The sequence below is a fragment of the Macrobrachium nipponense genome, chromosome 3, assembly GCF_015104395.2.
Source record: "Macrobrachium nipponense isolate FS-2020 chromosome 3, ASM1510439v2, whole genome shotgun sequence".
NCBI classification, from domain to species: domain Eukaryota; kingdom Metazoa; phylum Arthropoda; class Malacostraca; order Decapoda; family Palaemonidae; genus Macrobrachium; species Macrobrachium nipponense.
Window position 1 is genome coordinate 52,191,725 of NC_087202.1, and position 15,000 is coordinate 52,206,724.

The 15,000-nt window shown below is 47.7% G+C and overlaps 1 protein-coding gene across 6 annotated transcripts in view; it reads left to right on the forward strand.

Annotated features, from left to right (window-relative positions):
* LOC135221775 (caspase-1-like) overlaps positions 1–15,000 on the forward strand; it is a 232,076-nt gene that overhangs the window by 179,346 nt on the left and 37,730 nt on the right. For 3 of the 6 annotated variants that reach the window (XM_064259606.1, XM_064259601.1, XM_064259602.1), the window contains exons 1-2: positions 1,242–1,303; positions 4,162–4,244. The exons of 1 other annotated variant lie outside the window; for it this stretch is intronic. In XM_064259606.1, coding sequence (XP_064115676.1) covers positions 4,188–4,244 — 57 coding nt within the window. In that variant the 5' untranslated portion in view covers positions 1,242–1,303; positions 4,162–4,187. Of the gene's footprint in view, positions 1–1,070; positions 1,304–4,161; positions 4,245–15,000 lie in introns of those variants that run through there. 2 more of the 6 variants (XM_064259603.1, XM_064259605.1) reach the window with 2 other exon arrangements.

The following is a 15,000-nucleotide window of genomic DNA, read 5'->3' on the forward strand; positions in this document are numbered from 1 at the left end:
TGCACTGTAGGCGTTATTTCTTTTGCCGTACCTCCCTTCATATTCTCTTAATTTCCACCCTCTTTAAAAATTGTTTCCTAGCGCAACTGCAAGATTTTCCTCGTTACACCTGTAAAACCTTCTTATCATCAATTTCCCTTTCAGCTCTGAATGACCTCATAGGTCCCAACGCTTGGCCTTAAGCCTAAATTCTGTATTCTATTCTATTCCATTGTCTAGTAATGTTATATTATTTATTTTTGCGTGTTTGTTCCGGAAATAGAATGACAGCTGTTAAAGCAACTAGATGGTCACTTTATAAAGTGAAATACGAGACCGTTCGACCATAACTCATATATTCAGTTTTTCTGGATATTTAGAGTACATTTTATATTAACATTTATAAACTCCCCCCTGTAAAGTATCTCATACCTTTATCCTGGCACAGCACATGCATGCTTATAAAGTAATGTAAGTTTATTTGGAATTATACTTGACTGCAATCACCATAAAAATCACGACCACCCATGGACCCTTATGGGCTCTTCCTTTCTACAAAATTTCAGGCAACTCATTATCCTGAACCATCACTAAATATCCTTCCACAATATCCTGTCGTACGTTATGCCACTAAGTTTATATTGAAATATATATACATGTAATTTTACATTTACCCATTTTCTATAACTTCATAAAATTTGCCAAAACTATAAAGTAACTATAATTATAAAACTTGTACATGCATGAAGAGGAATAGACGATAAACCAATTATTTGGGAATGTTACTTCAAAACACCATAAATACAGTCTGTTAGCAACAACTATCAGCTGCAGTGATATTACCAGCACGGCTCTCCTGCACCTTAACCGCAAAATTATGCGAGAGATTTCTAGCGATTCAGCGAACTGTCACGAATTGTGACGAAATAGCGGATGTTACTGCCTGCCTCGTAAAACGTTTTGTGTGCACCATTTCTCGGAGGCTGCGGATGGTTATTTTCTCTTCGATATAAATTCGTAGGATTAATTAACTCTATTATTATTCGTAACAGACTACGATATACATTATTAAGTATTTTCAAAATCGTCTGCTTTACCAGCAGAATCGCGGACCAGTGCCGGCGTGGCTATGTAGTCGTGCGCATTTCAAATCAACTGCTCGTAAATTAGTTGTGAACAATCCTAAGCTCAATGGCATCATTTGGGCAGGTTTTGGTTCGGGGCTCCGACCCGACAACTGACTGTAACTGCAAGCCAGAGACAATCAAGTGAGTGTGACGTTAGCTTGTGCTACGCTGGATGATTCGTAGTTTTTCTGCAAACAGTTTAGTATTATTTGTGTGTGTGTGTGTGGTGTGTGTGTGTGTGTGTGTGTGTATATATATATATATATATATATATATATATATATATATATATATAAATATATATATAGTATATATATATATATATATATATATATATATATATATATATATATATATATATATTATATATATATATATACTATATATATATATATATATATATATATATATAATATATAATATAATAATATGCTGGTAACAGACGTTCTTTCAAACAAGTTTTATTAACAATAATGGCAGAATTCACAGAATTGATTTTATACAATATTCTTTCAATACTTAAATACTTAGGAGTAGAGTTTAGTGACCAAAACGATTCAAAACTGGAAATAACTACCCGAATACAGAAATTCAGTAACAATCTGTATCTGCTCTACCCACTAATGAAAGACAGAAATATACCTCGCAAAGTGAAAACCATAATATACCTCTCTATTTTAAGACCAATATTGACTTATGGCCATGAATCATGGACATTAACATCAAGAACTAGAAGCCAACTTCAAGCAGCTGAAATGAAAGCCCTAAGACTCATAAAAGGTGTAACAAGACTAGATAGGCTACGAAATGAAGACATTAGAAGAGAACTGGGAGTGGAGGGGATACTAGATTTTGTGGAGAGAGGACAGCTTAGATGGTTTGGACACACCAAAAGAATGGAGGAGGAGCGATATCCTATAAGGTTTTTGGAATGGACACCGGAAGGAAGGAGACCGGTAGGAAGACCAAAAATGAGATGGCTACAAAACATAGAGAGAGGAGTAGAGAGGAGAGGCTCTAGTTTGCGGGAAGTTGATGAGATGAGGCTCTATGATGATCGCCAAGAATGGAGACTGTTCCTGAAGCAGGACGACTGACAGGCCTGGAGGCCTACCTGGCGTCTGGTGAGAAAGGTGATTCTTTCAATTATCCTTATGATTTGTCTTTCTGGCATGCTGGTATTATAAAGAGCTGTCCAATATTCATCGTGCTGTAGGTCGTCAACGGAATTTCGGACTGGTGTTATCAAAGGCTAACTGGTTATCAGGGACAAGCTGGGGTCGTCAGCAGGTATACAGGTACGTTTCGTAGGTCGGGAACAGGCCGTAGTCGTCAGGGGTCTATCCGGTATTCCTTGTTTTTTCTTCTTTTCTGGTTTTTAAAGGCGTCTATATGTTTCGGCCACCTCGTTTGGCCATCTTCGGGACGGGATCGTTGAGTGCAATGGTCTTTGTCAGATGTATTCACGCTATTTATTGCATTCGCACCAGAGGGATCCTGAGGATGATAGAAGCGTTAGCTCTCATCCTGAGGACGTCCCTAGTAACCCTGAGGGTGATCGAAGCTCAAGCTCTCGCCCTGAGGACGACCTGGTAGCACGCCCTTCGATGGGGCCTCCACCATCACCAATAAGGATGAGGCTCCGCCCACGAAGAGGACAGCCAACCAGCAACGGGCCCCCTGATAATATCGCTCGTGACGTCACAGGTATTGCCCAATGAAAAGTGAGGTACCCATTTCTTCAAACCACCCGAATGCAATAAATAGCGTGAATACATCTGACACAAATTGTAAAATAACGCGCGTGCATGATATATTTTTTGATGGATGGGAATGAATGGATGGAGCCTCTGAATGTATGTGGGAATGAATGAAACATCCCTAGACGCCTGCAATAACCTTAGAAGATAGTACTAACACACACACACACACACACTACCTTACTAACATAGATCTAAAGTAATTATTTAATGAATAAGAAACGCAAATGCATTACACAAGCAAAGTAAAGCACTTGTGATAGGATAAGTGATTAGGATTAAGATAATTGCACAAGTAGAGTAGACTCTCACTGCACTAACTAACAAATAATAAACATTAGCTTTAATTAAAATCTTGATCATCGGGAAGAGAGCCCGATAACACTAACAATTACTAACACAATGCACTTTAAAAAAAACTATGTACAGAACGTGGTCTGAGTTCCCCCTCCCACTCTCCCTTGTAGGGAGGGAGGGAGGGAGAACGATCCAATTGGAGCCGAGATTCATAAAAACATGAAAGAAAATTCCACCAGGCAGCAGCAAAGAGCGAAACACAGTAATACAATATAAACAATAAACAATTATGACGCTACAGAACTCGAACCACAACACAATGACACAACAATCACTACATAAATAACTGAAGACAAGTTGGACTGTCCGACTCTCTTATCCTTCCCCGCATACCTTCCTTTAGCCCCTCTCAATTCCTTCAAAAAAACCTAATCTTCCTTCCGAGGGACCCCTCCGGGGTTAATTCGGTTTGCAATCGATCCCTCAAATCCTATCCTATCCCCCCCATTCCTGATTCCTGATTCCTGACACAGACCATTGCAATCAGCGATCCCGTCCCGAAGATGGCCAAACGAGGTGGCCGAAACATGTAGACGCCTTTAAAAACCAGAAAAGAAGAAAAAACAAGGAATACCGGATAGACCCCTGACGACTACGGCCTGTTCCCGACCTACGAAACGCACCTGTATAGCTGTTGACGACCCCAGCCTGTCCCTGATAACCAGTTTGCCTTTGATAACATCAGCCCGTAATTCCGTTGACGACCTACAGCACGATGAATATTGGACAGCTGCTTTATAATACCAGCGTGCCAGAGAGACAAATCATAAGGAGAATTGAAAGAATATTGTATAAAATCAATTCTGTGAATTCTGCCATTATTTTCAATAAAATAATAATAATAATAATAATAATAATAATAATAATAATAATAATAATAATAATAAAATGAGACTATAAAAACACCTAAATATAGAGAGAAAAATACTATATTTCAGAGACTGCTGTCTCCCTCTTCAGGTAGATGAATGAGAAAAGTTTACAGAAAAAGTGGTATTTATACCAAGAGATCCATCCACAGGTAAGCCAATTTAGGTCACCCCCACTGATAATCTTCCTTTAATCTTCTTAAGCGTTGGTTGAATGAAAATCTTGTCGATCACATCTGAATCTCATGCTCCTTTTGAGATGTTCATTACCTGCCTCTCTTTTATTAAGGCCGATTCCATCATTTGACTCTTGTACCAGCAGTTGCTGCTATAAATTATACGTGATAAATTCCAGTTTATTCTATGGTTATCTTCATTTATTTGGTTAAAAATAACTGAGTTCTGTTGTCCATACCTAATTGACCGTTTGTGTTGTATTAATCTCTGGGGAAGTGATTTTCCTGTAAATCCAATATAAGATTGGTCACACAGTCCTGGCATGGGATTTCGTAAACCCCTGTGTCCTTGGGGGATGTCTTTTGTTGGACGTTAATCAGGGATTTGGCTAAGGTGTTTGGGTAAGTAAATGCAAAAGGGTTAGGTTTTCCGAGGGTCTGAGTCACGGTCTTAATCCTGTCCAGGTGTGGAATTTTTATTTTATTGTTGGGTGTATCTCTGGTCTTGTCTCAAGGGGGTTGGTAGAAAATTACGTTTGCTGTGTGAATTGCTTTCTCAATTATATGGTCAGGATACTTTAAAGACGAAAGTTGCTTACGAATTTGTTCAAATTCCTTTTCCAGGAAATCTGAGGTTACAAATTTGTAAGGCTCTTAAGAACAGGTTGCTGGCTACACCTATCTTGATAGTAATGTCGTGATAGCTAAAGTAATGAATGTACGAAAGTGAGAACGTTGGTTTTCTGTATATGGTAAATTTGTATTCTGTCTTGTCTATGATTATTAAAACATCAAGAAAAGGAATTTTGTTGTCTGTTTCCCATTCAACTTTAAATTTGATGCTGGGCACTATTGCATTTAATTTTGAAAGGAATTCATTAAAATTTCCCTACCAGTCATATATATATATATATATATATATATTATATATATATAGATATAATCAATTCAAGCTACAAATGTCCTTTAATATCTAAATTCACTTTACCTGCCCAAATGATATATTTTTCATATATGTACCGAAGGGGAATTTTTTAATTGATAATAATTTCGTCCCCCCATGGGATCGAACCACCGTCCAAGTGGACGGGGACGAAATCAGGACAGTCAGTGACGCTATCCAATCAGCCAACAGAGACGCTATAAGTTCATATCGATTCTGACCTTACAAATCACCTCGATCTGGGAGCTTTCGTAATTAGAATCGATATGAAACCCCGTCTACCATGTTGGCCAATTCGAGCGTTTGACAGCACGTAGCCTTTAGTTATGAATAATTATCACATCGAACCGTGATCCATTTATATATCAATTCAAGCTACAAATGTCCTTTAATATCTAAATTCACTTTACCTCCCAAATGATATATTTTCATATATGTACCGGAGGGGAATTTTTTAATTGATAATAATTTCGTCCCCCCATGGGATCGAACCACCGTCCAAGTGGACGGGGACGAAATCAGGACAGTCAGTGACGCTATCCAATCAGCCAACAGAGACGCTATAAGTTCATATCGATTCTGACCTTACAAATCACCCTCGATCTGGGAGCTTTCGTAATTAGAATCAATATGAAACCCCACCCCCGTCTACCATGTTGGCCAATTCGAGCGTTTGACAGCATGTACCTTTTGTTGTATGAATAATTATCACATCGAACCGTGACCATTTATATATCAATTCAGCTACAAATGTCCTTTAATATCTAAATTCACTTTACCTCCCAAATGATATATTTTCATATATGTACCGAAGGGGAATTTTTTAATTGATAATAATTTCGTCCCCCCACCCATGGGATCGAACCACCGTCCAAGTGGACGGGACGAATCAGGACGTCAGTGACGCTATCCAATCAGCCAACAGAGACGCTATCAAGTTTCATATCGATTTCTGACCTTTACAAATCACCCTCGATCTGGGAGCTTTCGTAATTAGAATCGATATGAAACCCCGTCTACCTGTTGGCCAAGTCGAGCGTTTGACAGGCACGTAGCCTTTTTTTATGAATAATATCACATCGAACCGTGATCCATGTATATATCAATTCAAGCTCAAATGTCCTGTTTAATATTATTCACTTTACTCCCAAATGATATATTTTCCATCTGTACCGAAGGGTATTTTTTAATTGATAATATTTCTCCCCCCATGGGATCGAACCACCGTCAAGTGACGTGGGGACGAAATCAGGACAGTCAGTGACGCTATCCAAGCAGCAAACAGAGACGCTATAAGTTCATATCGATTCTGACCTTACAAATCACCTGACTGTCCTGATTTCGTCCCCGTCCACTTGGACGGTGGTTCGATCCCATGGGGGGACGAAATTATTATCAATTAAAAAATTCCCCTTCGGTACATATATGAAAATATATCATTTGGGAGGTAAAGTGAATTTAGATATTAAAGGACATTTGTAGCTTGAATTGATATATAAATGGATCACGGTTCGATGTGATAATTATTCATAACAAAAGGCTACGTGCTGTCAAACGCTCGAATTGGCCAACATGGTAGACGGGGTTTCATATCGATTCTAATTACGAAAGCTCCCAGATCGGTCAATAGCATTGCATGTCCGTTCTGGTCCCATTTTTATTTCTTGTTTCATTATCCCCCATAGATTTTCTATGGGGTTGATATCACAGCCTTTGGCAGGCCAGTCCATTACCTGAATTTCAGGCTTGGTCTGTATGTATGGGGCTATTGTCCTGGACAAAGATGATGGGTTCGTTGTCAGGGTTTGTCATGTCTCTTACTGTTGGCAGCATCACATCTTGTAGAAGTAATACATATTCCCTGGCATTCAGCTTGCCGTTCACACTTACTGGTTCCCCTGGGCCGTGACTCGACATCCAGCCCTGGTAATTAACTCCAACCTTGCCGCTCCTGGCTCTCTTGAATGTTGCTATCATCATATCTTGTGCCGATGCATCGCTAAACATGCCTTGCTGTGGCCTCCACCGACGTAAAGTAAGTGTAGATAATTGTAATTACTGAATAAACCTCCACAAAGGCTGCAAACACACGACTGTCAAGACCACGGGCGTTATACAGATCATGCATGGCTGTGTGTGGCACGTTACCTCGTATGAAAACAAGGATTCTTAACGCAAACGATAGTCATTAACCAGATATACAAAGACGATTTTTCCTCAGTTCGACACCAAATTTCTCTCATACTTTTTCTTTTTCTTATTATTACTTCAACCTCCTTCAAATTGTACCAACTCTCTCCCACCTTGCTATCCAACCTCTTATCCTCCTTTCAATGTCATGATTTCTGGGAAGGAATAGCATTGCTGGGATTGGAATTATTTTCGAAACCAATTGTGGGAGCTGTGGTTGTCTAACCAAATACCCGAGTGTTTGGACCATAAGAATGTCAGTATCTTTTTATTGGCATGCGGAACTATCTCGGCACCAAAATTGGCCCTCGCATGATTAAAGTAGGGATGATTGTATTCCTGATATGCTCTCAGTCCTATCAAGCAGGTTGACTTATACTTGAGCCACTCTAATCATGGTGATACTACCATCCCTTTGGGGTAGGGTATGGAGTGGACATTCGGGAGTCAGCTCTCACTGGTGTCATTGGTAGTGAAATTAATTTCTTGGAAGGCAAATGAGGTTTCTTTTAAGGTGAAAGGCAGTCTGAAAATTTTCTTCCTCTAAAATATTGGCCCCCCCTCCCCCACGCAAAAACAAAAAACTAAATTTGATGATGTTTCCTCTACCCCTGGATCCTATGGCGAACCCCAGACACAATTGACGACCTCTGCCAACATGAGTAAGGAAAACCCTGTTGACGATCTAGGCAATAACCAGGATCACTCCACCTGGAAAAAAAATTGATACCAACCCACAAGGAAATTTAAAACGCTATGGCGATAATATACTGATAAAAGCTATTCTTGGTCTTGGATTGGGTTAGGTCGGGTCCGGTCAGGTGCAGGTGTCTATCAAGGTCCTTGCCAGGGAAGGAGCCAGCTGCCCCCCAACTGCTGGCAGCCGTTCTTCAGCCGCGTCCTGTTCTTGGTCTTGGATTGGGTTGGGTCGGGTCCAGTCAGGTGCCAATGTCTATTTAGGTCCAGGCCAGGGAAGGAGCCAGCAGCCCCCAAACTGCTGGCGGCCGTTCTCCAGCCGTTTCTTGGTCTTGGATTGGGTTGGGTGCCGGTGTCTATCTAGGTCCAGGCCAGGGAATGAGCCAGCAGCCAACTGCTGGCGGCCGTTCTCCAGCCACGTCCTATTCTTGGTCTTGGATTGGATTGGGTCGGGTCCAGTCAGGTGACGGTGTCTATCTAGGTCTGGGCTAGGTAATGAGCCAGCAGCCCTAAACTGCTGGTGGCTGTTCTGCAGCCACGTCCTATTCTTGGTCTTGGATTGGATTGGGTCGGGGCCAGTCAGGTGCCAGTGTCTATCTAGCTCCGCACCAGGGAAGGAGCCAGCAGCCCCCCAACTGCTGGTGGCCGTTCTCCAGCCACGTCCTGTTCTTAGTTATGGATTGGGTTGGGTCGGGTCCGGTCCAGTCAGGTACCGGTGTCTATCTAGGTCCGGGCCAGGGAAGGAGCCACCAGCCCCCCAACTGCTGGCAGCCATTCTCCAGCCGCGTCCTGTTCTTGGTCTTGGACTGGATTGGGTCGGGTCCGGTCAGGTGCCGGTGCCTATCTAAGTCAGAGCCTGGGAAGGAGCCAGCAGCTCCCCAACTGCTGGCAGCTGTTCTCCAGCCGCATCCTGTTCTTGGTCTTGGATTGGGTTGGGTTGGGTCCGGTCAGGTGCCGGTGTCTATCTAGGTCCGGGCCAGGGAAGGAGCCACCAGCCCCCAACTGCTGGCGGCCGTTCTCCAGCCGTGTCCTGTTCTTGGTCTTGGATTGGGTTGGGTTGGCTCCGGTCAGGTGCCGGTGTCTATCTAGGTCCGGGCCAGGGAAGGAGCCAGCAGCCCCCAACTGCTGGCGGCCGTTCTCTAGCCGCATCATCTTCTTGGTCTTGCATTTGGTTGGGTGTGGTCCGGTCAGGTACCGGAGTCTATCTAGATCTGGGCCAGGGAAGGAGCCAGCAGCCCCCTAACTGCTGGCAGCCGTTCTCCAACTGCGTCCTCTTCTTGGTCTTGGATTGGGTTGGGTCCCGGTCAGGTGCCAGTGTCTATCTAGGTCTGGGCCAGGGAAGGAGCCAGCAGCCCCCCAACTGCTGGCAGCCGTTCTCCAGCCACGTCTTCTTCATGGTCTTGGATTGAGTTGGGTCCCGGTCAGGTGCCACTGTCTATCTAGGTCCGAGCCAGGGAAGGAGCCAGCAGCCCCCCAACTGCTGGCGGCCGTTCTCCAGCCGTGTCCTCTTCATGGTCTTGGATTGAGTTGGGTCCCAGTCAGGTGCCAGTGTCTATCTACGTCCGAGCCAGGGAAGGAGCCAGCATCCCCCCAACTGCTGGCGGCCGTTCTCCAGCCGCGACCTCTTCATGGTCTTGGATTGGGTTGGGTCCCGGTCAGGTGCCAGTGTCTATCTAGGTCTGGGCCAGGGAAGGAGCCAGCAGCCCCCCAACTGCTGGCGACCGTTCTCCAGCCGCGTCCTCTTCATGGTCTTGGATTGGGTTGGGTCCCGGTCAGGTGCCAGTGTCTATCTAGGTCCGAGCCAGGGAAGGAGCCAGCAGGCCCCCAACTGCTGGCGACCGTTCTCCAGCCGCATCCTCTGCATGGTCTTGGATTGAGTTGGGTCCCGGTCAGGTGCCGGTGTCTATCTAGGTCCGGGCCAGGGAAGGAGCCAGCAGCCCCCCAACTGCTGACGCCCTTCTCCAGCCGCGTCCTGTTTTTGGTCTTGGATTTGGTTTGGTCAGGTCTGGTCAGGTGCCAGTGTCTCTCTAGGACAGGGCTAGGGAAAGAGCCAGCAGCCCCCCAACTGCTGGCATCCCTTCTCCAGCCGCGTCCTGTTTTTGGTCTTGGATTGGGTTTGGTCGGGTCTGGTCAGGTGCCAGTGTCTATCTAGGACAGGGCTAGGGAAGGAGCCAGCAGCCCCCCAACTGCTGGCGTCCCTTCTCCAGCCATGTCCTGTTTTTGGTCTTGGATTTGGTTTGGTCAGGTCTGGTCAGGTGCCAGTGTCTCTCTAGGACAGGGCCAGGGAAGGAGCCAGCAGCCCCCCAACTGCTGGCAGCCGTTCTTCAGCCGCGTTCTGTTCTTGGTCTTGGATTGGGTTGGGTCGGGTCCAGTCCAGTCAGGAGCCAATGTCTATTTAGGTCCAGGCCAGGGAAAGAGCCAGTAGCCCCCCAACTGCTGGCGGCCGTTCTCCAGCCTTTTGTTGGTCTTGGATTGGGTTGGGTGCCGGTGTCTATCTAGGTCCGGGCCACGGAATGAGCCAGCAGCCAACTGCTGGCGGCTGTTCTCCAGCCGCGTCGTGTTCTTGTTCTTGGATTGGATTGGGTCGGGTCCGGTCAGGTGATGGTGTCTATCTAGGTCCGGGCCAGGGAAGGAGCCAGCAGCCCCCCAACTGCTGATGGCCATTCTGCAGCCACATCCTGTTCTTAGTTATGGATTGGGTTGGGTCCGGTCCGGTCCGGTCAGGTGCCGGTGTCTATCTAGGTCAGGGCCAGGGAAGGAGCTAGCAGCCCCCAACTGCTGGTGGCTATTCTCCAGCCACGTCCTGTTCTTGGTCTTGGACTGGATTGGGTCCGGTCCGGTCAGGTGCCGGTGCCTATCTAGGTCAGGGCCTGGGAAGGACCCAGCATCCCCCCAACTGCTGGCACCTGTTCTTCAACCGCGTCCTGTTCTTGGTCTTGGATTGTGTTTGGTCGGGTCTGTTCAGGTGCCGATGTCTATCTTGGTCAGGGCCAGGGAAGGAGCCAGCAGCCCCCCAACTGCTGGCATCCCTTCTCCAGCTGCATCCTGTTCTTGGTCTTGGATCGGGTTTGGTCGGGTCTGGTCAGGTACCGGTGTCTATCTAGGACAGGGCCAGGGAAGGAGCCAGCAGCCCCCCAACTGCTGGCATCCCTTCTCCAGCTGCATCCTGTTCTTGGTCTTGGATCGGGTTTGGTCGGGTCTGGTCAGGTACCGGTGTCTATCTAGGACAGAGCCAGGGAAGGAGCCAGCAGCCCCCCAACTGCTGGCATCCCTTCTCCAGCTGCATCCTGTTCTTGGTCTTGGATCGGGTTTGGTCGGGTCTGGTCAGGTACCGGTGTCTATCTAGGACAGGGCCAGGGAAGGAGCCAGCAGCCCCCCAACTGCTGGCGTCCCTTCTCCAGCTGTGTCCTGTTCTTGGTCTTGGATCGTGTTTGGTCTGGTCTGGTCAGGTGCCTTTGTCTATCTATATCAGGGCCAGGGAAGGAGCCAGCAGCCCCCCAACTGCTGGCGACCCTTTTCCAGCTGCGTCTTGTTCTTGGTGGTCTTGGATTGGGTTTGGTCGGGTCTGGTCAGGTGCCGATGTCTATCTATATCAGGGCCAGGGAAGGAGCCAGAAGCCCCCAACTGCTGGCGTCCCTTCTCCAGCTGCATCCTGTTCTTGGTCTTGGATTGGGTTTGGACGTGTCTGGTCAGGTGGGGCTGTCTATCTATGTCAGGGCCAAGGAAGGAGCCAGCAGCCCCCCGACTGCTGGCGTCCCTTCTCCAGCCGCGTCTGTTTTTGGTCTTGGATTGGTTTTGGTCGAATCTGGTCAGGTGCCGCTGTCTATCTATGTCAGGGCCAGGGAAGGAGCCAGCAGCCCCCCAACTGCTGGCGTCCCTTCTCCAGCTGCGTCTTTTTTGGTCTTGGATCGGGTTTGGTCGAATCTGGTCAGGTGCCGCTGTCTATCTATGTCAGGGCCAGGGAAGGAGCCAGCAGCCCCCCAACTGCTGGCATCCCTTCTCCAGCCGCGTCCTGTTCTTGGTCTTGGATTGGGTTTGGTCGGGTCTGGTCAGGTTCCGTTGTCTATCTAGGTAAGGGCCAGGGAAGGAGCCAGCAGCCCCCCAACTGCTGGCATCCCTTCTCCAGCCGCGTCCTGTTCCTGGTCTTGGGTTGGGTTTGGTCGGGTCTGGTCAGGTTCCGTTGTCTATCTAGGTAAGGGCCAGGGAAGGAGCTAGCAGCCCCCCAACTGCTGGCATCCCTTCTCCAGCCGCGTCCTGTTCCTGGTCTTGGGTTGGGTTTGGTCGGGTCTGGTCAGGTGCCAGTGTATATCTAAGTCAGGGCCAGGGAAGGAGCCAGCAGCCCCCCAACTGCTGGCATCCCTTCTCCAGCCGCGTCCTGTTCCTGGTCTTGGGTTGGGTTTGGTCGGGTGTGGTCAGGTGCCAGTGTATATCTAAGTCAGGGCTAGGGAAGGAGCCAGCAGCCCCCCAACTGCTGGCGTCCCTTCTCCAGCCACGTCCTGTTTTTTGTCCTGGATTGGGTTTGGTCGGGTCTGGTCAGGTTCCGTTGTCTATCTAGGACAGGGCCAGGGAAGGAGCCAGCAGCCCCCCAACTCCTGGCATCCCTTCTCCAGCCGTGTCCTGTTCCTGGTCTTGGGTTGGGTTTGGGCGGGTCTGGTCAGGTGGCGGTGTCTATCTAGGTCAGGGCCAGGGAAGGAGCCAGCAGCCCCCCAACTGCTGGCATCCCTTCTCCAGCCGCGTCCTGTTCCTGGTCTAGGGTTGGGTTTGGGCGGGTCTGGTCAGGTGGCGGTGTCTATCTAGGTCAGGGCCAGGGAAGGAGCCAGCAGCTCCCCAACTGCTGGCGTCCCTTCTCCAGCCACGTCCTGTTTTTTGTCCTGGATTGGGTTTGGTCGGGTCTGGTCAGGTCCCGGTGTCTATCTAGGACAGGGCCAGGGAAGGAGCCAGCAGCCCCCCAACTGCTGGCGTCCCTTCTCCAGCCGCGTCCTGTTTTTGGTCTTGGATCGGGTTTGGTCTGGTCTGGTCAGGTGCCGGTGTCTATCTAGGTCAGGGCCAGAGAAGGAGCCAGCAGCCCCCCAACTGCTAGCGTCCCTTCTCCAGCCGCGTCCCGTTCTTGGTCTTGGATCGGGTTTGGTCGGGTCTGGTCAGGTGGCGGTGTCTATCTAGGACAGGGCCAGGGAAGGAGCCAGCAGCCCCCCAACTGCTGGCCTCCCTTCTCCAGGAGAAGGGGCACTGGGCAGGAAGGGAGGTCCCACCTTTCCCTTTCTGTCCAAAGCCTCTTTTCCTCTCTTTTATTCTCTCCCTCTCTCTTTCTTTGTCCCTATTTTTCTCTTTGAAGAGAGATAAGAAGAGGAGAAGAGGCACTGGGCATGAAGGGAGGTCCCAAATTTCCCTTTCTGTCCAAAGCCTCTTTTCCTCTCTTTTTTCTCTCCTTCTCTCTTTCTTTGTCCCTCTTTTTCTCTTTGAAGAGAGATAAGAAGAGGAGAAGAGGCACTGGGCAGGAAGGGAGGTCCCACCCTTCCCTTTCTGTCCAAAGCCTCTTTTCCTCTCTATTTCTCTCTCCCTCTCTCTTTCTTTGTCCCTCTTTCTCTCTTTGAAGAGAGATAAGAAGAGGAGAAGAGGCACTGGGCAGGAAGGGAGGTCCCACCCTTCCCTTTCTGTCCAAAGCCTCTTTTCCTCTCTATTTCTCTCTCCCTCTCTCTCTTTCTTTGTCCCTCTTTCTCTCTTTGAAGAGAGATAAGAAGAGGAGAAGAGGCACTGGGCAGGAAGGGAGGTCCCACCCTTCCCTTTCTGTCCAAAGCCTCTTTTCCTCTCTATTTCTCTCTCCCTCTCTCTTTCTTTGTCCCTCTTTCTCTCTTTGAAGAGAGATAAGAAGAGGAGAAGAGGCACTGGGCAGGAAGGGAGGTCCCACCCTTCCCTTTCTGTCCAAAGCCTCTTTTCCTCTCTTTTTCTCTCTCCGTCTCTCTTTCTTTGTCCCTCTGTTTCTCTTTGAAGAGAGATAAGAAGAGGAGAAGAGGCACAGGGCAGGAAGGGAGGGTCCCAGGTCCAGGCCCTCCCCTCCCCCCCACTCCCTTTCTGCCCGTCCTCCCCCCCCCCCCCCCGAAGCCCTGGGGGGCGGCCCTTTTGGGCATCTCTGTCCCAAAAGCCTTTCTTTTCCTCTCTATTTTCTCTTCCTCCCTCTCCCATTCTTTGTCCCTCTTTCTCTCTTTGAAGAGATAATTGAAGAGTAGCGAAGGCACTGGGCAGGGGTTAGGGCCCCCCCCTTCCTTTCTGGTCCAAAAGGGCCTCTTTCCTCTCTAGGTTCCCTCTCTTCTCTCCCCTCTCTTTCTTTGTCCCTTCCCTTTCGTTGAAGAGAGATTGAAGAGGAGAAGGGGCACTGGGCAGGAAGGGAGGTCCCACCCTTCCCTTCCTGTCCAATGCCTCTTTTCCTGTCTTTCTCTCTCTCCTTTGCTTTTTCTCTTTCTTTGTCCTTCTTTCTCTCTTTGAAGAGAGATATGAAGAGGAGGATAGGCCAAAATCGAGAATGAATTGGGTCAAAATAGCACCAAAGTGACCACTTCACTTACAAAGACACTTGTGAAGCAGGTGACAATCCGAGATTCAGGACCTCTCACATCAGTTGGTCGCTTCAGTGGCCCAGCAATTTTTTCTTCATAAATTGTGCAAGAACAAAAATTCCTGCAGGGAGCGCTGCCTGGGATATAAGTTCGCACATGCTTGGTTCTGGAATCAAAGAGGTTAATTCCTTACCTGCATACTCTTCCAGACACTGAACTGTTGTCTGGTCTGCTGGATCCAGGAGGGGGCGAATGTAATCCCTTTCCAGTGTTTGCAATCCACATGGAAGAGCATCGCCAACGAACCATTTGGCAAACGGATTAGCTCGAAGTAATATGGTTCGTCTGAAGT